General features: G+C 44.4%; 1 protein-coding gene across 3 annotated transcripts in view; it reads right to left on the bottom strand.

The window, feature by feature from the left end:
* ADAMTSL3 (ADAMTS like 3) overlaps positions 1 to 27,469 on the bottom strand; it is a 291,781-nt gene that overhangs the window by 91,508 nt on the left and 172,804 nt on the right. For all 3 annotated transcript variants that reach the window (XM_083411788.1, XM_083411787.1, XM_083411789.1), the window contains 4 exons: positions 18,981 to 19,055; positions 9,859 to 10,016; positions 6,275 to 6,386; positions 3,578 to 3,716 (listed from right to left, as the gene is read on the bottom strand). In XM_083411788.1, the coding sequence (XP_083267914.1) occupies positions 3,578 to 3,716; positions 6,275 to 6,386; positions 9,859 to 10,016; positions 18,981 to 19,055 (484 nt within the window). The remainder of the gene's footprint in view (positions 1 to 3,577; positions 3,717 to 6,274; positions 6,387 to 9,858; positions 10,017 to 18,980; positions 19,056 to 27,469) is intronic.

Genomic DNA, 27,469 nt, shown 5'->3' with positions numbered 1-27,469 from the left:
TTGTGCAACTCAATATGGTCTATGTACGCTGCAGCAGCAGCAGCCTTTAGGAACTTGGCAACGGCACCGTGTGGTCTTTGCACCACAAGCATCTTTCCTTTCCTTTCGCATTGCATTCATTTTGTTTCATTGGAGCCTGTAACCCTTAAGGAAAAAAAAATGAAAGCGTTGACTGATGAGTGTCTAAAAGGAAAGGAATGCATGTGAGATGCTGGCTTCAGGTGGATCAACGATTCCCAAACTGGGGCACACTGGTGTGACTTCAGAGGGGTTGATGTGTGCCTTAAAAAAAAATTAAGGAATCCCAAGCAACGATATTGGATGCAATCATCACTCTTGGAGCTGAACATTCATACTATCCTGAGCAGACGGTGGGAGTTAAGGATGTACTAGATGCAGTTTGTGCATGTATGTGACATGCTCAGAGAAATTCCAGAAGCATCGCCACTGTCAAGAGCTACTACATCTGTGTGCAGCTGCGCTGTGTGCTAAACTGCTGAACTACAACAGTAAAGTACCTTCAGGCCCTAGACCAGGCATAGGCAAACTCGGCCCTCCAGATGTTTTGGGACTACAGTTACCATCATCCCTGACCCCTGGTCCTGTTAGCTAGGGACCATGGGAGTTGTAGTCCCAAAACATCTGGAGGGCCAAGTTTGCCTATGCCTGCGGACTGACTCTGCCCACCCAGGCTGGTCAGTGGGTCGTTTTGGGAAAGGAGGAGGGCTTCTTCTTTTTTCAGCTGAGCCTTGCGTGAGCACCAAGGTCTTCCTGAGCTCCGAGTGCCCCTGTAGTCCTGGTTATCATTTGGTCCTGAAATCTGGCTTGTTTTTTGACCCCAACTCTTGGATCCACACGCAGCTTCTGACTCCCAACTCATGGCTCACCTCAGGCAGCTGCCCACAGCCCAGCCCTACAGATCTTCATTGTTTAGTCTGGGGACAGTCAATATTGTGACCTCCAGAAATGTGGATACAGGGAACCAAGCAGAGGGCCTTCTCGGTAGTGGCACCCGCCGTGTGGAAAGCCTTCCCATTAGATGTCAAGGAAATAAACTATCTGAGTTTTAGAAGACATCTGAAGGCAGCCCTGTTCAGGAAAGCTTTTAATGGTTGGGGTTTTATTGTGTTTTTAATATTTTGTGGCGGGGAAAACCCTGTCAGATGGGTGGCATATAAATAATAATGATGATTATTATAGGCTACAACTCTCTCATCCTTGACCCTAGGGCATGTTGTCTGGGCTGATGGGAGTTGTTGTCCCAAATGTCTGGAAGATACTAGGTTGGTTACTCTTAGCTTAGCCAAAGGCTATCAGTCATATAATAGTTACAGATAGGTAGCCGTGTTGGTTTGCCGTAGTCGAAACAAAATAAAAAAATTCCTTCCAGTAGCACCTTAGAGACCAACTAAGTTTGTTATTGGTATGAGCTTTCGTGTGCATGCACACTTCTTCATATATAATATAATTATATAGTCATATAATAGTACATCATACAAATTATGATGTAAGCAAACACAATCCAGTACAATATCCAACGCCTTTTGCAACAATAATACTATATAAAAAAACTACAGCATTCAATACAGAAAAGACAAGCTCCCACCCATTTATAATTTAACTCAACTCTTTAACAACAAAATTGACAGCCCCCTACAATCTGACATTTTCCATTCACCGTTTATTCTAAGTTGTGTTGCCAGTCAACCATATGGGATTTGACTCATTCATTTTTAATAGACAAAAACCACAACTAGAAAACTAGCTAGGTCAAGTATGTAAGTTTTGTTATATATAGTGGCTTGGGGAGGAGGGCGATGTTCTTTGAGGATTAATCTCTGCCAACAAGTCATGAACATCTAAATCCAAAATATGCTGCCTAACCACTTCCAAAGCTTCTATTCTGCCTGCATTAACAAAAACAAAAACAATAAAAAAAATTCACATGAGGATCCTATCACAGCGGTTCACTTAGTGACTGATTTAACTCAGTCACTGTCTGGGATATAAATCAGTGCTAACTTTGAAAGCTTCTGGCTATTTCCATAGAATAATTTTATCCTTTAATAATGTTACCATCCTGGTATTCAGTGAAGATGACAACTTTGACAGACTAGCTTTGGCTCATAACAAGAAAGGTGGTGTTCTGTTTGATACAAGGAATACCCTTCTCACGTATTGATTCTGAATGGAATCAGTAGACCTTTGAGATCCGTATTACCTGAAAGCTGTGCTTCACAGCTGAAAAATGTTAAAGCGAAGGCAGAATGAACTGACCACTTTCTTAATTGTTTGGCTAACATTTTCTCCAGCTGGCTCTGCATTCTCTTGGAAGCATCTGGAACTAGTGAAAGCGTTGCTGCAATTCTTTGCACCTTTTGCTTAATTCAATGAAAACTTCCAAATAATGAGTTGCTCTGGCTTCTTGCATGTTAGCCAACGCTCCCTTCATTTCACACGTAGCATTCCAGAAATATCTATCATCAAACCATGAGTCAGTCTGTTTTCTTCTTCCCCAAAATCCTGATATAATCACCAACTTTAATCCCAATAATTAAAACAAAATTCAAAGTATTTCGCCTTTTCTCCAGCATTCATAGGCAGCAAAGGTTACTAATTTGCCTCCAAATCAAGCAAATTTTCCTAAGGAAGGCGGCTTCCAGACTATTCAGTATATGGGAGTTAGCTTTATCTATCCAACTCCAAATCAGATACACTATTTAGCCTTGTTAATCTTGGAGTTTAATTTCCATCTTTTGAAAAAATTAAGAATATTATGAGCTAAAAGAAAAAGAAAAAGAATACATAAACCATTTTTAAAAGGCAGAAGAAGACAACAATAAATAGTGTTGCCATGTGTCCTCTTTTTCTGGGACACGTCCTCTTTTTCAGGGGTAAAAATTGGGACAGATTGCATTCATCTGCTTTGAATGGCCGTCATGGCATCCTCTTTTTTGCTCTTCGAAATATGGCAACCCTAAACGATTATTACAAAAAATATAATTAAGATTACAGAACTATATAACATATATGTAAATGGAAGAACTTGTTGTTTCCCTCAAATATACATTGATTCATGGGTCACTATTTTTTGGACAAATACGTTCCAAATATAAAAAAATTTGTGCATATATAATCTTCGTCTGAAAGCGATTTGCTTAAATTATCCCTTCTTTCCCTACCAATAATGACAAGAACTTTTGGCTCAGCCCTTCTTGTTCAAGAACAGCAGCGGCGAATATGGTGCCTTCTGAATGTTGCTGAACTACAACTCCCATCAGCCCCAGCAAGCACAGCCAGTGATCAGGGAGGATGGGACTTGTAGCCCTGCAGCATCTGGAGGGCTACCCCTGCCCAATAATAGTAAGTTCAATTTCCAGGTTATACAGACAGAATCACAGCACCCACTGAATCAAATGAACCGATTCACAGGGGTGTGTGCAAAAATAATACTGGTGGTCACTATTCCTTTCTTTACTGAAAAGCAAAACCTTCCCTCCACCACTGACACAGACACCCGGCTCCCCAGTGCTCTGACCGGGATCCACCCATCCATTTATAAATTGGCAATGCAAACCTTGAAGGGCAGGGGTCCATATTGCATTCCTTCAGCTTAGGCTTTGGTTTCTTATTTTCAGGATAGTAGTGGCAGTACTGATCTGGCACCACGCGCTTTGAACGGATATCCACACACTCTGCAGAGTTCAGCTGGTAACCTACATTGGGGAGAGGAATATGCATTGCATTTAAGTGGAAACCAATATACAGTCGTACCTTGGCTCTCGAACAGAATGAGTTCCGGGAGTCCGTTTGGCTCCCGGAACTGTTTGTAAACCAAGGCGTGGCTTCCGATTGGCTGCAGAAGTGTCCTGCAGCCAATCGGAAACCACGCTGGACATTCGGCTTCCGAAAATTGTTCAAAAACCAGAACACTCATTTCTGGTTTTCGATCATTCAGGAGCTGAAATGTACCAGTTCCAAGGCGTTCAGCAACTAAGGATATACAGTGGTACCTCGGGTTAAGTACTTAATTCATTCCAGAGGTCCGTTCTTAACCAGAAATTGTTCTTAACCTGAAGCACCACTTTAGCTAATGGGGCCTCCTGCTGCTGCCGCGCCGCCGGAGCACAATTTCTGTTCTCATCCTGAAGCAAAGTTCTTAACCCGAGGTACTATTTCTGGGTTAGTGGAGTCTGTAACCTGAAGCGTATGTAACCCGAGGTACCACTGTATAGATAGATTTGTGTGTTCTGTGACCCTTCCTCCTCCACTCTCACATGTGCCCCCAACTCCACACTTCTCACCTTCACTCGTAATGCCCCCTGTGAACATACACACTATTTGCGAAGTACATTCGCATCGCTCTTTCACGCACATGCAAATATTCTCGCATACTCTCCATCGGTCAGCTAACACTTTGGTAACTCCATCTTTTCTTGCTGCACCTCTCCCCTCCAACAGCACACATCCCCGTGTGCCTGTAAGGCCTTGTGCGATGACAACTTTCAAGCCTTCCGAGGGCTGGGAATGTTCATAAACATTTCATAACTCCTCAGCAGCTGAGCCCAATGACTCAAGAGGACTCATTTCAATCGGCTGAGGCCAGCGCTCTCTCAGCCAACAGCGATGCGAGTTTCAAAAAAAACCCTGGCTGCCTGTTATCGACCCCACTTGCGCCAACTACGGCACGCAGGCCAAACACTCGACGCTGGAAAGGTCGCAAACCTTTGCAGATTTGCAAAGTCTGTGGCACACTTGTGACCCTTTATGGTCTCTGCAGATCCATTAAAGAGCAGCAGCAGCTGCAGCAACAGCAGTAACTAAGAATTTTGCACAATTATCCCGTTCCCTTGCCTGCAACAGTGCCTTGATCAGTCACCACTGCTTTTCTTAAAAAAGGTATTGGCTAGCATCCTAAATTTCCTTCTATAACTGTAATGAAGTTCGTGGAATGGAAATGTCCTGCCTTCCATTTCCCTCTTTAGCCCTCTGTGCACCACAACTCTAATCCTAGCCAGACATGTAAAGCTGTTGTGTATTTTAATTTGCAACTTCATTAAATAAATCAAACATTACAGTGGTACCTTGGTTTACGAATGGCTCAGTTGTAGAACAAACTGACTCCCGAGCACCGCAAATCCGAAAGTAAGTGTTCCGGTTTGCGGACGTTTTTTGGAAGCCGAATGTCCGACACGGCTTCTGCAGCTTCCGATTGAGTGCAGAAAGCTCCTGCAGCCAATCAGAAGCCACGCCTTCGTTTTTGAACAGTTTCGGGAGTTGAATGGACTCCCGGAATGGATTAAGTTCAAGAACCAAGGTACAGTGGTGCCTCGCAAGACGAAAAGAATCCGTTCCGCGGGTCTTTTCGTCTTGCGGTTTTTTCGTCTTGCGAAGCAAGCCCATTGACGGAGTAGCGCTATTAGCGCTATTGACATTTTAAGGGCTAAAAACGGCTTTTTAAGGGGTGGGGAATTAGCGGTTTTGCTGCTAAAATGCTTTTAGCAGCTTAGCGCTTCAGGAAAAGTGGTTTTGGAGCGGAAAAATAATTCAATTTTTTTGGTCATTTTTTGTCTTGCGAAGTAAGCCCATAGGGAAATTCGTCTTGCGAAGCGCCTCTGCAAACGGAAAACCCTTTCGTCTTGCGGGTTTTCCATCTTGCGAGGCATTCGTCTTGCGGGGCACCACTGTACTACTGTGCTGTAATGTGGTGAATGCAGGGTTCTGCCTTAGACAAACCACTGCTGCCTCTGCTTCACCCTACCCCCATCTATGATACAGAAATATAAATACCTGCTGGTCTTTTAAAGCTACCATAAAGACTACTGAGAAGCACTCTGAAGCACTCTGTGTAAAATTAAATGCTTACTGTGCCTTCCCCAAAACATTAGCTACATTTCCAGTGTGCCTTTGAAACATGAGACTTGATTTTTTAAAAAATAGTAGCTACCAGTGCTATTTTTCTAGAAAAAGAGGTGCCGGAACTCACCATGAAGACCTCCCTTGTTCTTTTATAATGGCACTGGCACCCACCTGAGAGGGGACGGAACTGAGTTCTGGCTGAAAAAGAGCCCTGGTAGCTACACCGAAAACATCACCACATACTAAACTGGCTGCAAATGTTGGCCTTCTGCACTGCAAACAGGGAGGAGCTCAGAGTTACAACCCAGCATGAATTTATAGCATTAAAAATATATATATATACAGCTAGAAAGCTGTAAATCCACCACTTAAAATCCACAGCTGTACACACTCCCAAGCCACATCCGTTACTCACCTCCTCCACATGTCACAGTGCAGGGGAAGAACTCTGTCTGTCTCCACTGATGACTTATGGGTTGGTAGAAGAAGAACTGAACCACACTGTCTTTGGGGGCAGCATACCTGGCCTAGAGAGAGTCCCATTACAACACATTTGTATACCGAGGGCCAGCGCTCTATGGCCTGTCACAGAATAATTCATGCGCAAAGTGTAGTGCGGAAAGCGCCGTGGCAAAAAAAAAAAAAAAAAAAGGCAAGGGGGGAATTTAGAAACATTGCAAGCAGGAAACCTGGAGTACTATAATTTAAAGCAGAAAGGGTTTTGTTTATCAGGCACGGTTATCTTCTGCCGTTTATGTCAGCATCACGGCCCCAGTTCACAGGTTATCAGTGGCGCCATTTCTCTTTGCCATGTCTGCCTCCATTCTTTGGCACAGATGGCCACGGAATGCTCCTTTGCTGGCACCCAACTGCACAGGCACCCATGGTTTTGCACCCTTGGAGAAGGGGTTCATATGAAGTGGATATCCCCATGATTAGGAGCTGTTGTGTATCACCCATTTCATATGTTGGAGCACCTAAATGTTGAAGAAGTAGACGACATGTGAAGAGAAGCATTGCTTACCATTAAAGGCTTAGAACACATTGGATCCAGTGGTATGTAGTGATTATTTCCAATATTATTATTATTATTATTATTATTATTATTATTATTACCGTATTTTTCGCTCTATAAGATGCACCAGACTACAAGACGCACCTAGTTTTTGGAGGAGGAAAACAAGAAAAAAAATATTATGAATCTCAGAAGCCAGAACAGCAAGAGGGATCGCAGCGCAGTGAAAGCAGCAATCCCTCTTGCTGTTCTGGCTTCTGTGAAAGTGAGCAGCCTGCATTCGCTCCATAAGACGCACACACATTTCCCCTTACTTTTCAGGAGGGAAAAGGTGAGTCTTATAGAGCAAAAAATACGGTATTTTCAATTTATACCCCATCCTTCCTCCCAAAGGAGTGTAATGCAGCAAGCACGTCATTAAAACAACACAATCAAAAACATTTTCAAACCAAAAGCAGCTTCAAACCAACCACATCCTCTCAGCCAATGGTTCCAGAATTAGAGTGTTGGACTAAGGTTGCAAACACCTTGCATCGAATGCTCACCTAGAGCTGAAGCTCACTGTGTGACCTTGGCGCGGTTCTTTTCTCTTTACCAACCCTACCTTTTAAGATTGTTGTGAGGACAAAATGGGGACAGCTGAACCTTGTATGCTCCTCTCAGGGGCGGAGGAAGGGGGGACGATGAGGGCGGTTCGCCCCGTGTGTCATCACTGAGGGAGGTGACAAAATGTCGAGCGACACTCACTGCGGGCCCTGAAGCGCACCTGATCCACGCGTCTCTCCTGGGAGTGATGCGGTGGCTTGGGCGCCCGCAGGCGCTGCGCTGTACCAAACGGTCTGCCCGCTGCCTCCCTCTCAGCTGTAGGGTGGCTGAGTGGGAGGAAGCACGCAGACTCCTCAGAGGCCCCAAGGAGCGTCCTGCCCCGGCTTGCCCGGCCCCCACGGGTGGCTTGCCCCGCCCCCACAGCTGGCTGGCCCCAGCCCTGGGCGTAGGACACACACACCACCCCAGGTGCCCGATCAGCTTGCTCCAGCACTGGCTCCTCCGAGTTCCTTTCAGGCAGGGTTGGAGTACAATTAAAGCAACCTATCAGTCAAGAGAAGAAGGGACACGGGGGGCGCTGTGGGTTAAACCACAGAGCCTAGGACTTGCTGATCAGAAGGTCAGCGGTTCGAATCCCTGTGATGGGGTGAGCTCCCGTTGCTCGGTCCCTGCTCCTGCCAACCTAGCAGTTCGATAGCATGTCAAAGTGCAAGTAGATAAATAGGTACCGCTCTGGCGGAAAGGTAAATGGCGTTTCCGTGCATTGCTCTGGTTCGCCAGAAGTGGCTTAGTCATGCTGGCCACACGACCTGGAAGCTGTACGTTGGCTCCCTCGGACAATAAAGCGAGATGAGCTCTGCAACCCCAGAGTCGGTCACGACTGGACCTAAAGCTCAGGGGTCCCTTTACCTTTAATCAGTCAAGAGAACAGCTGCTCCCATATCAACACCTTCTTTGCCCTCCTTTGATATTGTCTCATTTTCTGAAGCTTAGGAGGTAGTTACAAAGGGCAAAACCTTTTCAGTGGTTGCCCTTCTTCTTGCCCAAGGAAGCTCGCCATGCTACCTGCTTACTGGATTTAAAGCAGGTGGGGGAAAAGACTCTTTAAAGAGTTGTGTCCAAGCACGGGTTGGACTCGATGACCCTTGTGGTCTCTTCCAGCTCTATGATTCCCCCCCCTTCCTTTTGCCCCAGAGCTTTCCCTGCAAAAGGCTGCTCTTTACTGCTGAGCTGGAACAAACGGCAATGTGGATTTTTGTAGATTGCCGAAAAGGATTGTCAGTAAAGAGCAGGTTTTTCACAGGGAAAGTGCTGAGGCAAAAAAAAAAAGCATTTGGACACAGCGCTTTAAAGTGAGACACTGTGCCTGGAAATGTGGAAAAATGAAGTCTGCTTGAGCCCTTAGTTTATGTAAGCCACTGTGGGAGTCAACAGGTGGGGTTTGATCTCACTCAAAGTCCATGGCTCTTATTTCTAAAGCAACTTTAACAAATGGGATTGAAGCTGTGGTCTCTAACCTGCACTCACTTTTAATCAAGTGCTGCTTGAATTAACTAGGTATAAATCCTGAATAACTTGCTTTAGAATTGGGCTGGGCTTATACAAAATAGCTCCATCTTGCCAGACCAAACTCCTTCTGCAATTTAAATAGGCTACCATATTCTTCCCCTTAAATGTCTGAACTTGGATAGTAAAATGGGCTAAACAATAGCTTCCACTTTTCCGTTTGAGAAGTGAAGGGAATGCTGTATGTACATTTGCAATGTGGCTTTGCATCTTTGGGATAACAGGTGGTCTATAAATATGAGAATATTCAATGGCTGGCAAGCAGCAGGCATTTCTCTTAGCTACTAAATCCACTTCCTGGGATTAGAACATCAGGATCAAAGGGCACCAACCCACCTGGCCACAAAATACATGTAAGAACTGGAGTAAAGGTCTTTCAGAGAATTGGGTCGCATTTACATTCAGGCTCTATGGCACCACTTTAAACAGCCCTGGCTACCCCCAAAGTATTATGGGAAGTATACTTTGTTATGAGTCCTGAGAGTTGTTAGGAGACCCTCTATTCCCCTCCCAGAGCTGCAATCCTTCTTCCCAGAGAACTCTGGGAATTGTAGCTCTGTGGAGGAAACAGGAACCTTCGAACTCTCAGCACCCTTAAACTACAGTTCCCAGGATTCTTTGAGGGAATGCCTTGACTATTAAATTGGCATAACAGTCTGGCTTTAGGCTGCCGGCTTATGTGACAGCAGCCCACCTGCCTAACTTGGGCCTGAGCATCTGACACCTTATAAATCCTAATTCAGTTGTTCAGCTTCTTCTTCTCTCCCTCCCTCTCTCCCTTTGGCTGCTGTTGTCCTTTTTATACATAGCTGTTTCAACTGCGTTGGCAGCCAGATCTTCAGACTGCACGGCCAAGGGAGGCAACGTCTTACCTTGATAATGAAATCAGCTCCGAGGGGCCCTGGGATTTTTATCGTTTCTCTTTCTGCGCCCTTCTGAAATTCCACAGTCGTGTTTTCAATAACGAATGTTCCCGGGGCACCAAAGCTGTGTTCGCCGCTGTCTCCCAGTAGCGTCTTTGATTCAATCACTGAAACGGGAAAAGGACATGCCACAATTCAGAGGGTTGTGGAGAATACTTGAAAGGCAAAACTAAACCCCAAAACATTGACGTTCTAGCAAAAAGTAGATTGGGAGAAATAATGACATGGGATACAGTTGTAAAAAGGCAGGTAGCCGGGTGCAATATATTTAAGCGATAACTACAGCTGTCGGGTGACAGGGGATTAACCAGGATCGCTGTTTAATCTAATTCTCTGGAAAGGGAACAAATTGCCACACCACATATATTCTGAAGGAGCTAAAATGTATTTTCATACATTAGAAATAAAACAGGTTTAGCACTGGTTCACGGCCAGCAGATAAGGAGAAAATTGATTGCCTTGAACGGCCTTACAACTAAAAAAGACATTAAGTCGAGTCAAGCCTGTCATCCACACTCACAGAATAATGAGCTTCGCTTCGCTTGCAGACCTCTCTCCCTTTTCCTGGTCAAATATATTATTGCCACTGAGCTTGAGCAACAAACTGCTTAGACAGGGGGAAGGCTTTAGATCTCAGAGCTAAGTGGTTTTGAGGTATTATTTCAGATCACTGTAACTCACATATTAGACAAAATATGACCGAAGTTTGTTTGCTTTTGCTTTCATTTTTTAAGTTCTTAGAATTGATGTATGTGCACAGCTATCACAGTGTTTAATATTTTGCACATACACTGTACAAATTCCTTACATTTGCCCATGAAAGATGATGTACAATTCAAAGTGTTGGGGTTTTTTTGTTTTTTTGTTTTGCTAGGATCCCCTGATTCCTCTTCAGCGTGTTTTAAAGACTTGTGGAACTGTTATCCCAACTGGCACCCATAATATGCTCCTTTTGGCCCTGTAAAAAGGTTTCTGAAGAAGCTTGCTACTGCTGCTACAATATAGTGGGTTGCATCTGATGTTAGTTAGGCCACACTTTCTACATCCCTCTCTATTCAAGTATTGCCCATTTACTCCTACTGTCTGCTTCCTGTCCTAGAGACACTCAAACTCAGAACGCAAGGGAGAAACGAGGTAAGAGGAAGGCACGCTTGGCAAATCCACACAGTGATCAACTCCCGCCCGGAAACCAATGTCCCCACCGTGGAAGGGCATGTGGGTCCAGAATTGGCCTCCACAGTCACTTATGTTGTTAAAACCGTGTTTATGGAAGACAATCTTACTCGGTTACCAGTGATCGCCAAAGAAAGAAGAAGAAGAAGCTTCCTGTTCCTTAACTGATCCACAGCAACTCATTGTGGCCAGTGAGTGTCCTTTATAATCTGTGAAATCATGCAGATCCATTGATATGCCCCCTAAAATATTCACGAATGGCCTAAGGCATGAACAATCTTGAGGAGAAACATTCCCCCAACTCTGCTAAAAGCAAGGATATAATGCAACAGCTGAGCGAGAAACAACAATATCTTTCTCTGGATAAAGGAATTTTGGTCCAAATTTATCCTTGGTCTAATTCCAATGAAAGCAATAGGGCTGGAAGAGGCATATAATTGGTCCACTGTGTCTAGACAGAAGTGTACCCAAACCCATTTGTTAAAAAAGAGAGGAAATAATCTGTCAGATTTCCTTAAAAACAACTTGACTCATTTAAGTAGGCTGTGGAGCACTCATAATCCTTAGGAGATAAAAACACTTGATGTTCTATAAATAAAGCTAGCAATAGCCACATTTATATGTCATAGTAATTGTTACCACAACCCTGTAAGGTAGGATGGTATGGTGGCATCCACATTGCAGGTGGGGGCTGAGGCCAAGTGATGGAAGTTCATATAAGACCACGTAGTACATTCTAGTATATGCTGAGGTGAGTTTAAAACAGAGAGCTCCCAACTCATGCTCTTAACTGCTACACTATGGCTCAGTCCAGATTATTACTTAAACCATAGCCTCTCTCCCCTTGAAGTGTGTGAACTGTGGACTGCTGTAACCAAAGTTAATTAATAAATCTGTATCAGAAACCATTGGCCCAACGCCACATCCTTTTACCTTATAAACCCACACTTAGGCCATTGCCAAGAAAGTTGTCCGGCTATTCCAGCCATTGGATTCTTGTTGGATCTAGGAATTAGAAGGGACTCAGGCATACAGCCTATCCCCCCCCAAAAAACCATATCTATGAATATATGAAGACTTTTAGAGCATCTAAACACTGAACAAGCCTTATGGTTCAATGGACAAGCAGGTATGTAGAGAATCACAACCCATTTGCTGGAACAACATCACTCAACGCCAGTGATGGATTAGACCCAATGCCTTAAGCAGTTCTCTACTAACAGTTATGCAAAGGCAGCCTGGATTTCAGCAGGGAAGCTTAAACCCAGCTGCTCATTTTTTCCAAGTAATTCCATCACACAGAGAGATGAAGATTTGCTCCACAGGCTACCTGTAAACTCGGCTCCCGTATATTCTCACCTGCTTTAAGCCATTGCCTGTCAATAGCAGCTTCCCTATGGAATGAACACAAAACACTCCGCATGCGTAATATATTTTTTTATAGCTATTTCTTCAAAGGGCAAGGTAATATTTTGCAAACTTAACTGGCAGCCATCTGGAAATATAACAGCAAGCGGCTTTCCAGGCATATTCAGCAAGTGATGGCCTGAAAAGTCTATTTAATTCTGAGCGCAGGTTTACCCCAAAAAAGCAGAAAAGTCGGCATATGGATGAAGTTACAACCTAAGTGGAACAAGGCTTTGTTGCTGTGGGTGAGCATTTTTCTTAGTATCACCCCAACTAACTTTAACTGAAGAGCAAGTATTACCAGCTTCATGGGAGAATAAGGTCTTCAGCAGTCTTACAGCACTCATAATTTGGTCCCTATGGGATGGCCAAAGGAGCAATATTAAATAAAAGTGCTTTTGGCCTATGCAGCGGAAGCTTTGGGTCCACCAGCCATGTGCCTTTATCAGCTATAAGCCTAAACCGATTGCCAGCTGAGCAAATTTCAGTGCAGGAACCCTTAACAACAGTAGGTGTTTCTATAGTTGGTGTCAGGTCTGGGCTTGGTTTCTGGCAAACTGCAGCAGGGTCCAAGTCTATCAAATGTAGGTGGTGATCAGCTGAACAAGAAGCAGGAGACATTATCATGGTTGGGCTGGAGATCAGATACCAATTAGGTAGCACCAAGGTCACCACAGAAAAACTGGGGATAGCAGATCAGGCAGGGAAACTAAGGCAAGAGAAGGACTAGACCAGAGAGAAAGGGAGAGTCTGTTGTCACTCAGGGGCAGTGAGCTGGCCAGACTTAGGAATTGGGCCTTGGGTGGAGAGATTTTATTAGGCCAGGTGTATCTTCACTGGTGGATGCGGGTGGTGCTGTGGGTTAAACCACAGAGCCTAGGACTTGCTGATCAGAAGGTCGGCAGTTCGAATCCCCGCGACGGGGTGAGCTCCCGTTGCTCGGTCCCTGCTCCTGCCAACCTAGCAGTTCAAAAGCATGTCAAAGTGCAAGTAGATAAATAGGTACCGCTCCAGCGGGAAGGTAAACGGCGTTTCCGTGCGCTGCTCTGGTTCGCCAGAAGCGGTTTAGTCATGCTGGCCACATGACCCGGAAGCTGTATGCCGGCTCCTTTGGCCAATAAAGCGAGATGAGCGCCGCAACCCCAGAGTCGGTCACGACTGGACCTAATGGTCAGGGGTCCCTTTACTTTACTATCTTCACTGGCTGGGAAAACCAGCTGACCACCTTCAGGCTGCCAGGCCAGCTGATGGAGTGCAGATCAGTACTTGTCACAGCCACTTCCCAGCCAAGGAATGCACACAACACATAGCATACAGTGGTACCTCTGTTTGCGAACGGGATCCGTTCCAGAGCCCCGTTCGCAACATGAGCAGAATGCAACCCGCATCTGCACGGATCACCGCTTCTGCACATGACGTCATTTTGAGTGTCTGCGCATGCGCGAGCAGCGAAACCCGGAAGTAACCCTTTCTGGTACTTCCGGGTTGCCGCGGGACGCAACCTGAAAACGCTCAACCTGAAGCAAACGCAACACGAGGTATGACTGTGTAAGAGGTATAGGTTGGTTGCTCGAGAGCAATCAGGAAATATGCTTCAATAGTCTGTTTTAAAGGTTTCTTATCGGTGATAAAACCTTTGGAATGCAGAGCGCCTCTATTCCGTGTCTTGCTTATTCACTGGCAGAATCTGAGAGTGGGCGGTCCTTAAACCTTCCCCAGCAGAGTAGTTTCATGATACCCAGTCTGCGCCTCCCCTCCCGGCGCGGAAGCCTACTGCGCAAGGAGGGCGTGGGTAACGGAGGACCTCTCTCCTCCCCGCTTTGCCCAGCCAAGGTGTCCTGGCACCGCCTCGCCTCCTCTGAGCCCTCCATCTCCTCTCCACTGGAGGCGTGGCTACTCTCCTCCGCTGAGGAGGTGCTGCTTCCCACGATCTTTGGGGGCTCTCTGTAATCCATCCGGCTTTTCCCCTCTCGCCCCTGAGACGATGGCAGTTCCCTGACAGACTGTAATTAGCTCTTTATTATCAAAAGCAAACACTTACAAAGCCTTCTATGACTCTGAATATCCACGCTCTATGGAGCAGTTGCAGCAACAGGGGGCCATGCCCCTCCATCACCAGTGCGTAAGCAGGCCAAGACTATCCCTGAGTGGAAGCTGCCTCTGCTCTTCCCACTTCACTCCTCTCCTGCTTCTGGGAGACACTGGCACAGGAGAGGGTGGGGAAGCACCCAGCCCTTCATTGGCAAGACCTGCCTCTTCCTCTTCCTCCTCTTCCTCCTGTGCTCCACCCTCCAGCTCTGAAGCTGCCCCCCTCTCCTGAGTCAGACTCCAGCCTCCCTTCCCCCAAAGCACACTCATCAATGTCCTGCCAGTCCCTGCCACTACTACAGTCTTGAAAGTTCTGAGTCCACTAAAAGGTAAAAAGGTGAAGGACCCCTGGACAGTTAGGTCCAGTCAATGGCAACTATGGGGCTGCGGCGCTCATCTGGCTTCAGGCGCTTGTCCACAGACAGCTTTCCGGGTCATGTGGCCAACATGACTAAGTTGCTTCTGGCGCAACGTGATACCGTGACAGAAGCCAGAGCGAATGGAAACGCTGTTTACCTTCCTACCACAGTGGAACCTATTTATCTACCGGTGCGCTTTCAAACTGCTAGGTTGGCAGGAGCTGGGACAGAGCAACGGGAGCTCACCCCGCCGCAGGGATTTGAACTGCCGGCCTTCCGATCAGCAAGCCCAAGAGGCTCAGCGGTTCAGACCACAGCACCAGCCACAGCTGTGAGACCTGAGTAGTGATGCTATAAGTTGTAAGAGACTAGCTGCTCAACTAGCTGGTCTCACTCCTCCTCCTCCTCCTCCTCCTCCTCCTCCTCCTTCTTTTCTCTCTCTCTCTCTCTCTCTCTCTGTGTGTGTGTGTGTGTGTGTGTGTGAGAGAGAGAGAGAGAGAGAGAGAGAGAGAGAGAGAAACTTTACACACAGTGACTATGCTCCAATGGATTCACTCTGTTCTGCAAAGGGTTTGGAGATGTACTGACACTCAAATCAATAAAGTTCTTTGTCATTTGCCTATACAGCAAGAAGATTGCCTGCTCCTGGTTGGAAGCTAAAATATATTTAACCCACAAGTTGAAACATGATCCATCAAAATTCCAAATTGTGATGTACAGAACCTAAGGTCAAGGAGTGAGGGGTTATCAAGATCCTATCTCACACCCTTAGTAGGCATCTTTAAAAGCCAACGTTTGCAGTTTAAAAGAAAACGGATTTAAGGAAATTAGAATTTTTGATTATAAAAATAGGGAGAGTCATATAACACACACACCCCAATTCATTGTGGTTGGGCTATACAGCTTAATCTTGAAATCCTGGCTCTACATAACTGCATCTCTGTAATTTTTATACTGAAAATGCAATGTGTGTGAGTCTGCCAACATCTGCATGGCTATATGTTAGTTTGTGCATGTGCTCATGACAAACCAATAAACATTATTTATAAGAAGGAATAAATGTGAGTGTGAGCAGCTCAGCTATATAAAATCTAAGGGGGCTTCTCCGGCAAAGTGATTATTTCCATTTGGACACAAGAAGAATAGGTAGAGCATATGTGTCTCTGATTTAAGTATAAAATGGTGCAGACCTGTCATGTCGTGTTTGGACGTCAGTGGATTTGAGAGTAGCTTCTCCTGCCAGAAAACCTACCTGCTGGAATTCATGAACTTTTTCCACCACCACCATTGTGTGCATAATTCCCAGATAGGGAACAGGAGTCTCTGTTAAACGCACACCTATTTTAATCCACTCAAACTGTAAGCCACATGTTTTCCTGTTAATATCCATAAAGAATAAAAACAGAATTCACATGTATGGCTAAATGTTTAAAACGCAAGGTTCTGTCATTTGAAAAGTCAGGAATTTAGCATCTTTCGCTTCCCTTCCAGCTAGACTCGGTTGTAAGTTCATGAACTTGGTTATCTAGCATTAGCCACTTGTAAAAATATTAGCTTCTGGTTTTGTTGTTTCTACAGCAGGGGGATTATTTTCAGAGGACTCTGGCTTATTTTGGATTCTGAAGCTCTTAGCAAAACAGCTTCTGGAAAGCCTATAATATATTCCAACACCCTTCCCCCTTCACTTCAACTCCCTTCCTCCCGAAATAAGCCATTTCAAATGCCAAATGAAGGGAAAGTGACAATAATAAGAGTGGCCTTATCTGATTTATTTGGGGAAGCCAAGCATTTAAAGGACAACAAGATGGAAACAACAAAGCTCTCTGCAACCCAGACAGCTTCCTTCTCCGCATTTGTAAACAAAAGACCCTCCTAACAGCTGAGAATCTCAAAACAACTAGAACTTGTGAACATCCAATGTTGGAAGATTCAGGACAGATAAACAAAGCACTTGTTTACATGAAGCATAGTTGTCTGTTTATTATGCACTTGGACGCCTCTTAAAATATCGCAACCAAACTTTGCGCGATGGTTCCTTAGATCAAAGAGCATGTTTTAGTTTACGTCTGGATAAAACAATTTTTGATTTATTTATTTTTTAGAATTCCTGAGCAGTGCCAGGTATGACGCTGCTAGTCAAGAATAAATTTACATTCATAAGCATAGCTGTCAATGTTTCCCTTTTTAAAAGGGAATTTCCCTTATTCCGAATAGCAAGAAAAGGGAAAAGTTGACAGCTATGTTCGTAAGACACATAGGAAATATATCACAAATCAGTAGGCCAGATTAACACATCAAAATAGCTGGACCACTGTTCAGGGAAAGCCTGGGTGAACTGACAAGTTTTAAGTGGGCACGTAAATGCCAATACAGTGGTACCTCGGGTTACATACGCTTCAGGTTACAGACTCCGCTAGCCCAGAAATAGTACCTCGGGTTAAGAATTTTGCTTCAGGATGAGAACAGAAATCGTGCTCCGGCGGCGTGGTAGCAGAAGGTGGCCCCATTAGCTAAAGTGGTGCTTCAGGTTAAGAACAGTTTCAGGTTAAGAACGGACCTCTGGAACGAATAAAGTACTTAACCCGAGGTACCACTGTATTGTAGATGCTTATCAGATGTTCATTGGGAATGTGTTCCAGAGGGCAAATGCCACTGGAGTCCTACTGGATGTTTGATGAACCCTGGGAGCATACAACACTACTGAAGGTTTTTCCCTCAAGAACCCAAGAGTAAAGAATCCAAGAGTCTGGGCAGGGGAATACAATATAAGGAATTCTCAGAGGTAACCTGGTTCCAAAGTGTTCAGGTAATTACACGCTAACAGCAACATCTTAAACTTGGCCTAGTAGCTTGCTGGAGGGGGAAGATCTGAAGTAGAGCGTCTCTTCAGCAGGTTTTAGCCTCCTCTTTCAATTTTGATCTCTTTCAATCTCTAATTTTTCCATCCTTAAATTCAGTTCTGCACATTTCTGCGTCAGTTGGCAAGTTGTTGTTCTTAACCCCCCCACGCCTTGTGAAAACTTACCAGTAATTTAGTGTAATATACACATTTGTGTGTGCACTTTTTGCCCCGTTCAAATTTTGGCAAGCAATTTTGCCTACTACGACACTTTTTATATGTTAACTTTCACTAATATCTCTGCAGTTTTGTACAAATTCTTTCAGTGGTGAAACACACCACCACAAAATTCAGACAAGTGTGATTTTTTTAAGGACAGCTATGTTTTGGCTCTCACACTGTTTCAGAAAGTGCAAATGAAGTAGATTCACATTCAGGTCCTAGCAGATTTCACCCCTGTTCCTACTTGCACCAGAGTTTTTGATTATGATGGCTCACAGTTCGTAACTGGGGAGGGAGCATACAGGTAGAACAGGCTCAGACCTTCCCCCAGTGTGGTGTAGTGGTTAAGAGCGGTGGACTCGTAATCTGGGGAACCGGGTTCGCGTCTCCGCTCCTCCACATGCAGCTGCTGGGTGATCTTGGGCCAGTCACACTTCTTTGAAGTCTCTCAGCCCCACTCACCTCACAGAGTGTTTGTTGTGGGGGAGGAAGGGAAAGGAGAATGTTAGCCGCTTTGAGACTCCTTCGAGTAGTGAGAAAGCGGGATATCAAATCCAAACTCCTCCTCCTCCTCCTCCCACTCCCCCACAATGTATGGAGCAGGTATGGAACACCTTCAGCCCACCAGAAGTTGCTGAACTACAGGTCCCATCATCCATAGGCCATTAGCTATGCTTGCTTAATGTGATGGGACTTCAGCAACATCTGGGAGGACAGAGGTTCCTCACTCCTAATATACAGGGTGGTGGTCCTAAGTGATGTGGATGCATTGAAGGGGACACAGCCACCAAGCACAGCCCCACTCTCTCCATCATGTGATGGTAATTGCATGAGGAGCTGAGCACACCCATAGGACTTCAGGATCAGGCCTAGGCGGGAGAAGTAAGGGATTTCAACTATAGCTCCAATAACCCCCAAAAAGTCCAAATGGAATACTTTTGTCCAACTTCCTCTCTGTTAGTAACGTGTAAAAGGGTTCATACCAAGGTGTGCTGGTCCTTTCACAGTAATTCTTGCACTGTGGCTCCCATGTGGCACAGCAATCACGGTTTCCTCCCCTAGGAAAATTAAAGGAACAGTTTCAGAAATTAAATCTTGCAAGGGAAACATAACTTCTCATAACAAACCTGATATTCAAAAGAGGAGGAGGAAGGAGAGGTTCACAAAGCATGCCTCAAAAATAAGTTACTTACAACAACAGAAACATAGACACATTATTAAGCACATTGTTCCAGGATCTGCTCTCTGAAACACACTCTTATTAAGCCACATGTGGACTTGTAAATCTGTCCAGCTACCGGACAATTATTTTCTGTTAATTAATGAAGTACACCAGTCATTCAATTTGCATCTAACTGTTCTGGTTTTATTCCCTCATAGCTGGAAAGGGTTTAAAAACAGTGGTGCCATGCAATATTTCCTTTGCAAAAGAACTTCACAGCTGTTTAGCTGGATTTTGTGCACCCCTCATTTCCTGCACAGATCGTGGCTTTAATAAACAGTAAGATTTGCAGGAAACAACTGAACTACCCGGCACTAAATCCAAAGCCTTTACAGACTGGAGAACTGAAAATGAGAACCTCCCTCTAAATGCCTGCAATTTGTTACAGAAAATCATTACTTCCATTTAAAAATGGGTTTTAAACAAAACTCACACCTAGCAAGCTAAGCCTCTTTTCTAAATGTTAATACAGCAACATTACTCAGGATTTTTATACTGCTTGTTCAAGCATGCTTAAGTTTATATAAATAATCTTAGTACTCCTTACAATGTTCCAGCATTTGGTTAAATGCTTACAGTGGGCCAGCATTTATTATATATAAATGGTCAAAGGCCTGGAAACGATGCCTTATGAGGAACGGCTAAGGGAGCTGGGCATGTTTAGCCTGGAGAAGAGGAGGTTAAGGGGTGATATGATAGCCATGTTCAAATATATAAAAGGATGTCACATAGAGGAGGGAGAAAGGTTGTTTTCTGCTGCTCCAGAGAAGTGGACACGGAGCAATGAATCCAAACTACAAGAAAGAAGATTCCACCTAAACATTAGGAAGAACTTCCTGACAGTAAGAGCTGTTCGACAGTGGAATTTGCTGCCAAGGAGTGTGGTGGAGTCTCCTTCTTTGGAGGTCTTTAAGCAGAGGCTTGACAACCATATGTCAGGAGTGCTCTGGTGGTGTTTCCTGCTTGGCAGGGGGTTGGACTCGATGGCCCTTGTGGTCTCTTCCAACTCTATGATTCTATTCTATGATCTCTATGTTGCAGATGAACAACTCCAGCCAAACTCAGCTTGTCTCAAGTGACTCCATACTGCCCTCCCCATGTCCCGCAAATGCATGGAAGTGGAAGGATAATTGGGGCTATGATTGCTGTCTCCACTCCCAAAGCCTTTTTTTCACGTTCCATGAAGGATCGTGTGCTTCACGCCACCTTTCTGGTGCAGCTGCAAGGAGCTGCATTAGGGATGAACTGCGGTTTAGTGTAGTGTCTGAACCTTAAACGGTGGTGAATTTTAAGTGCAGCTTGCAGAAACAAGCCAGCTTCACAACCCATGGTTTGAATTTTGGCTTCTTTCAACAAACCTTTCACAAGTCTGTCATTGCCTTCGGGTGTAGACTTGAGATGGAAGACACTGGAGGCATTGAAAGAGGAAGAGGCAGGGGAGGCTGAGCAAAGCCTGTCTGAGGAAGCCCTTCCTGGGCAGGCGGTAACTCCGGAACAAGAGTCCCAGATGCTTCTTCTCTCCTTGTGGATAAAGGAATGTTGTTGGAGCCAGGGAAGAGCTCAGAGCCTAAGACTGGAGTGGCTGAACAGGATTCAGAGGAGATGGGATCTGGCGTTGTGTCCCAGGGCCAGGCAACACCTCTGCCATTGGGAACAGAAGCACACACACACCAGTGTAGTGCATCAAGTCAGATATTCTTACTGTTAGGATATTTCCATTCCACCTTCAAAGGGAGCAGGCTTTGAGTCACAGAGTCTGCGTATTTCCTGTTTTCACAGGATGTTTCTGTTGTGTCTTTGCTTTCGTTTCTCTCTCTCTGCCGGAGACTCTGAAGCAGGCAGTCATGTTTTTCTTTGTTCTGATTAACGCTGAATAAACTTGTAAATCATGCTCTCCTGGGTGCATCTTCCGCTGTGTGCATTATCTGCTGATAGAGAGTGCATCAGTTCTGGAATGTAGCAAGCTATTTCTAGAGCTCGTGTCGCTAATTGCTGATACTGCGTGTCTACGGGAGATCAATGGACGTCCGGAGACGACGTGGAGTCGAGATGGACTTTGTCTCCCTGGCAGTATCCCAACACTTACAAGGCTGATTTTCGCAATTGAGGCTATATTGCTGGATGGATGTTCAACCTGCTAAAATAACTTTGCCACTCTTGTGCAGTTTTGACTTTGGAATTCTGGTCTTGCTCCTAGCTCAGTGAACCTCTCCATCCCACTTGAAGAAGCTCTGGGACTGAGTTAGCTTTCACCTATTGCTGTACTTGCTTTGTAATAAAGGTATTTCTCATAAACTCAAGTAAGAGCCTCTGCTGTAGTGACTGAGGCAGGAGCCAGGACAAAATCATAGTTAAAATTAATCAGAAATTAGTATGTTTGGATTAGGACATCTGAACAAGCTTCCACATAAAGTGAACATTTCTGAACTCCTTAAGGCCACACCAAGGAGCAGGAGAAGCGAAGAAACATACAGTCACAAGGTTCACATTAGCTTATCTGTGTAGCAACAAACCATGGTTAAGCATGACAGTGGTACCTCGGGTACAGAACTTAATTCGTTCCGGAGGTCCATTCTTAACCTGAAACTGTTCTTAAGCTGAAGCACCACTTTAGCTAATGGGGCCTCCAGCTGCTGCTGCCGCACTGCTGCCATGCGATTTCTGTTCTCACCCTGAAGCAAAGTTCTTAACTCGAAGTACTATTTCTGGGTTAGCGGAGTCTGTAACCTGAAGCACCTGTAACCCGAGGTACCACTGTACATTTGAACACAGCCAATGAGCTCTCAGGAGTTCAGTTCTTACGAAAGAGAAACAGGATTTATGGGTGTAACTCGAAACACCCTAGAGTCAGCTTTGGGTGCGCAATGAGACATTTTAACTTATCTTTCAAATAAATAATTATCTTCCATAGGACATGCCATATTTTGAGTTGGAAAAAACATTTGCAATGCAGGCAGTGGTGTTGGGGAAAAAAGAGTTGGGGCTTCAGATGGCTCATTGTGAAAACACATGCCCTAGCTAAAAAGGGCCTAAAGGAACCCTTTAAATTGTAGACTTTGTCATTATTCCATTTTAAAATGAGATCCATTAGATTTAATCCAATAAACCACATAAGTGAGAAATTAAGTGCTCATGTGCAGTTTATGTGATTCACTGGGATTTAAACAAGCTTAAATTCTTGACCTGTGGTCCATGTTTCTAGATTCCAGACCCCATCACACCTTAACTCTCCAGACCGTATAGCCTCAAGCCAGGTCTGATTAAAGGCTGCAAGTCCTTAAGATTTGCCATAGAAACCTAGAGGATCATGCATAATTTGGCACTGCAAGGATCTGATCTTTTAAACCCATTTTATCCTTGAGGGGGATAATAAACAAATCTCAAAGGTGTATAAAAGTATTTCCCCTAACCTGCGCCAGTTCATAAACTCCTCCAATAAAGGGATCAATTCTTCCATTGTGTTGCAAAAACCACTCCCTCTTTTGTTTTATTTTTGTTTAATTTCAGTGGGAAATGGGGTCAATCAGACCTAGAGACGCGGGAGGGAAAACTATTCTCTAATGGGAAACTATTCACTATTCTATTTTTATACTGATTTCCCCCTGCTTCTAAGTATGCATCATTAAGAAACAACATATATGGATGGGTCAGATTATCAATAATGCCAAATATTTATTTTTTTTCCTTATATGGAAAGTACCATATTTTTTGCTCTATAAGACACACCAGACCACAAGACGCACCTAGTTTTTGGAGGAGAAAAACAAGGGGAAAAAATACTCTGAATCTCAGAAGCCAGAACAGCAAGAAGGATCACTGTGCAGTGAAAGCAGCAATCCCTCTTGCTGTTCTGGCTTCTGGGATAGCTGCGCAGCCTGCATTCGCTCCATAAGACGCACACACATTTCCCTTTACTTTTTAGGAGGGAAAAAGTGAGTCTTATAGAGCAAAAAATATGGTATATCTGGGACACAGTGTAAAAACAGGGTTTCCCAAACTTGGGTCTCCAGCTGTTTTTGGACTACAAATCCCACCATCCCTGACCACTGGTCCAGTTAGCTAGGCATAATGGGGGTTGTAGTCCAAGAATAGCTGGAGACCCAAGTTTGGGAAAAGCCGGTGCAAAGGCTCAGGCAGTGATGCACAGTTTTAGATGGGGAAATATTTACAGATTAGCCATTTTACTATTACATTTGGGAGGGTGGCGCTGTGGGTTAAACCACAGAGCCTAGGACTTGCTGATCAGAAAGTCAGCGGTTTGAATCCCCACAACGGGGTGAGCTCCTGTTGTTCAGTCCCAGTTCCTGCCCACCTAGGAGTTCAAAAGCACATCAAAGTGCAAGTAGATAAATAGGTACCGCTCCAGCAGGAAGGTAAACGACGTTTCCATGCGCTGCTCTGGTTCGCCAGAAGCGGCTTAGTCATGCTGGCCACATGACCTGGAAGCTGTATGCCGGCTCCCTCGGCCAATAAAGCGAGATGAGCGCCGCAACCCCAGTCGGCCACAACTGGACCTAATGGTCAGGGGTCCCTTTACCTTTATTACATTTGGAATCTGCAGATCTGCTCCCTGAGAGACTAGTGGATAGTCCCTGGCAGGCTATTCTTACCACCTTACAGCAGGAGGTGACAATGTGGTCAGTAGAATGCTAATATCATCTTGACCAACCTTCTGCTAATGAAGAGCCCATGAGCCAACTTTAGCCTGCCAAGACTGTTCCTGGCAAACCTTCCCCTCTTGCTCCACATCTGGCATCCTATGTGCTGTTGGTGTGGGGCAGGTACCAATGTGGCTTCAAGAAAACAGCTGGGAGCTGCTCAAATTTTACTAGCTAAGAAGTGGAAAATGCAAGAAGTACCAACTGTGGATGAATGGCAGGTGAAGATGATGGATTTTTCGGAGCTAGCCGACCTGACCGGAAGAGTCCGTGACCAGAAGGAGGAGGAGTACCAGGAAGAATGGACGAAATTTAATGATTATTTAGTTAAATACGTTAAGTTAAATTAATTGGAAAAAGCTTGCAATTACCAGATTGGCTTAGGATTTAAATATGTAATGTGATGAATTCATATGTTTAATGCTGAACTGGTAAGAAAGAAAGATGATAAGTGATTAAGTATTTAAGAATTTTGATTTGGAAAACCGTTAAAATGAAATGCATTGAAATTCAACTAAGGGGGTACGAGGAAGTCACTTAACAATGTTAATAATTATAATAATAATAAATTTTATTTATATCCTGCCCTCCCCAGCTGAAGCCGGGCCCAGAGCAGCTAACATCATATGTATAACACATTAACATAAAATCAGACAATCAATTAAAATACATCCTCAAATCAGATCAGGATCAGAATAAAATCCAATCAGATGGCAACCCGCAGATTAGGGTTGGGGACCTTAAATGCTCACCAGGCCCAAATGTTTGTGCTGAACTTATATGGGCCTGTGAGAAAAATTGGGAGGCCACTTTCATGCAAGTTCTTATGAAAGGGGAGAGGGAGTCAGACTGAACCCTGACCAAAGGCCTGGCAGAACAGCTCCGTCTTGCAGGCCCTGCGGAAAGATGTCAAGTTTTAAGATTAGTTTTAATAAGGTCATGATTTATGTTTGTTTGTTTATTTGTTTATGTGTTTATAAGTTTGTGAAAATTAATTTAAAAAATTGGAAAGGGAAAAAAAGAAAACAGCTGGGAGCTTTAAAGGAACTCCCAATGACAGTAAGAGCTGTTTGACAGTGGAATTGGCTGCCAAGGAGTGTGGTGGAGTCTCCTTCTTTGGAGGTCTTTAAGCAGAGGCTTGACAACCATATGTCAGGAGTGCTCTGATGGTGTTTCCTGCTTGGCAGGGGGTTGGACTCGATGGCCCTTGTGGTCTCTTCCAACTCTATGATTCTATGATTCTATGAATAATTTCTTTTCTGGAACAAGGTGCATTCCCTCCATCCATCAACTGATAGGCAATAGAAGCACGCCTTGCTCCAGGATCAGGAAGGAGTTTGCCTTGAACCAGCCTGCTAGAATGGACTTCCCCCCTCCCTTTTTGCAGCTGTTTCAATACAAGCCCCTTTATGATCAGGTAGGTCCTTTGGTAAATCTATCTTGCATAGTTTCAGCAAAGTAATGCTTTAAATGCTTGGCAATTATTCAATACCCTTGTGCCTATCTTTACCCCCATTCAACTGGTTAAGTATTTAAGCCCCAGGCTGAGCTGCAAACCACTGCTGCTGATCTGTGACCCAAAATACCACCATCCACAAATCAACCAATTCTTTCTGCCAGTAGTTACAGCTCTTCTAAATATAGACATAGCCTCTTTCTTTTTACGTTACCACAAAATAAACACCAGTTGCATTCAAGAAACGGGCAATGCACACTGATCGCAAGAGCGATGTTGGGGTGGAGTTTTCAGACAACCGAAGCTACTGAAATAATAATAAAAAAAATGAAATTATGCTTGATGCAGAGGGGATGTATAGAAGTACAGGCACCCCCAAAACTGACATGTTTTTTCCCATACTTATCATCCATTTTTGTACCCCTGCTTGACACGTTTGAAGTGCATCTAACCGACCACTGTTGAACAATGCTTGCTGGGCTACACAGAGATTTGGTTCAACTCAAACAGCTCTTCTGAGCTTCTTATGCTCCTCTTACGCTTTTTTTTTTTGGGGGGGGGACATTAATAAGCACAGTGGGATCTCAGCATGAACCACAATCTGCCACCAAGCCTGCAGCTTTAAAAAGGTCTCTAGTCATCAAGTGTACAATCCATACACTTACTGAAACAAAACCCCTTATATTCTTGCAAAGTGGTGCACAGGGGGCCGTTAAGCCACACATTTCTATTAAATCAATAAGACTATGCTGCTATATATGCATAGCAAAGAAAGCACATTCTAAATTCCTGCATTACTTTTTCAAGGGAAGCAGATGCAACCAAGTGCTGCATTTAATAATGCCCCGATATACTTAGTATGGGCATGGCTGGTCCTGCACAATGAGAGAGCAGTGGGTTTTGCGTGACACAAAAGGGGGAAACATTGCCCATTTTCTCCATCCCTCATCCGCTGGAAAGGAGGATTTGGGTTATAAAACACCCACCATTAACTGATTGGTTGCTTAAGGCAACTTTTAGCCTACCCTTCATCCTAATGGATTCAGTGAAGGGTACAAACCGAAATGCATACTATCATATAAACCCTCATAAACTCAGAACGATACATTAAATTAGTCGTGAGCAGCTAGTTATGTCTACTGTGTGAATGAGAGGTGAAATGATGTGATACAATCTTCATGTAGACATCATTGAAAGTAAAGGACTATGCGGCCTATAACCCATGTACCTATGGGACCGCCTCTCCTGGTATGCCCCGCGGAGGACCTTAAGGTCCACAAATGGCAACACTTTGGAGGTCCCAAGTCGCAAGGTAGTTAGATTGGTCTCAACTAGGGCCAGGGCCTTTTCAGTACTGGCCCCGACTTGGTGGAATGCTCTGTCACAAGAGACTAGGGCCCTGTGGGACTTGACATCTTTCTGCAGGGCCTGCAAGACAGAGCTGTTCCGCCTGGCCTTTGATTTGGACTCAGTCTGACCCTTATGTTTCCCTCTCCTTATGGTTTTGATCTATGGGCTACTTTTAAAATGAGGCTGCATTTTAAATTGTATTTTAACCTGTTTTTTAAATTGGTTTGTTTCTCTCTCTCCCCTCCCCCCATTATGTTTTTATTGTAATTTTACTGGTGTTAGCCACCCTGAGCCTGGCTCTGGCCAGGGAGGGTGGGGTATAAATAAAAATTATTATTATTATTATTATTATTATTATTATTACTACTACTATTATTATTGAAAATAAAACAAAATCACCATATGCCTAACCGTTTAGAAGTACTGTTGTTTCAGGAATTCATTCCTTTGACAGTGTGCGTCCACAATCAACACGTTGGGTTACAGCTGCTGGAACAGCCATGCTAGGTGTGGTAATCTCATTACTGCATATCAGGTGGAGTTGTAATTTATCCATGGTTATTTATGTTCATCTAGAAATCTTTACAAGACCACTGAATCATGAAAGATAAACCCACCAAAAGGCTATTAGTAATGCAATTAGAATAGGTCAAGAGTGCAGAGGGCAATCTTCTGGACTCAAGGGCCAAGTTCCTTTGTGGGGAAACAGGTAGCAAGTGGAGCCAAAGCGAGAAGAAGATACAAGAGACACCTTTTCTCTCTTGTCCTCTCGTTCTCCTTCATCCA

The sequence above is a fragment of the Podarcis tiliguerta genome, assembly GCF_965153285.1.
Source record: "Podarcis tiliguerta genome assembly, chromosome: 14".
Taxonomy (NCBI): Eukaryota; Metazoa; Chordata; class Lepidosauria; order Squamata; family Lacertidae; genus Podarcis; species Podarcis tiliguerta.
Note: the sequence above shows the minus strand (reverse complement) of the source record. Positions and strands in the feature narration are given on the sequence as shown.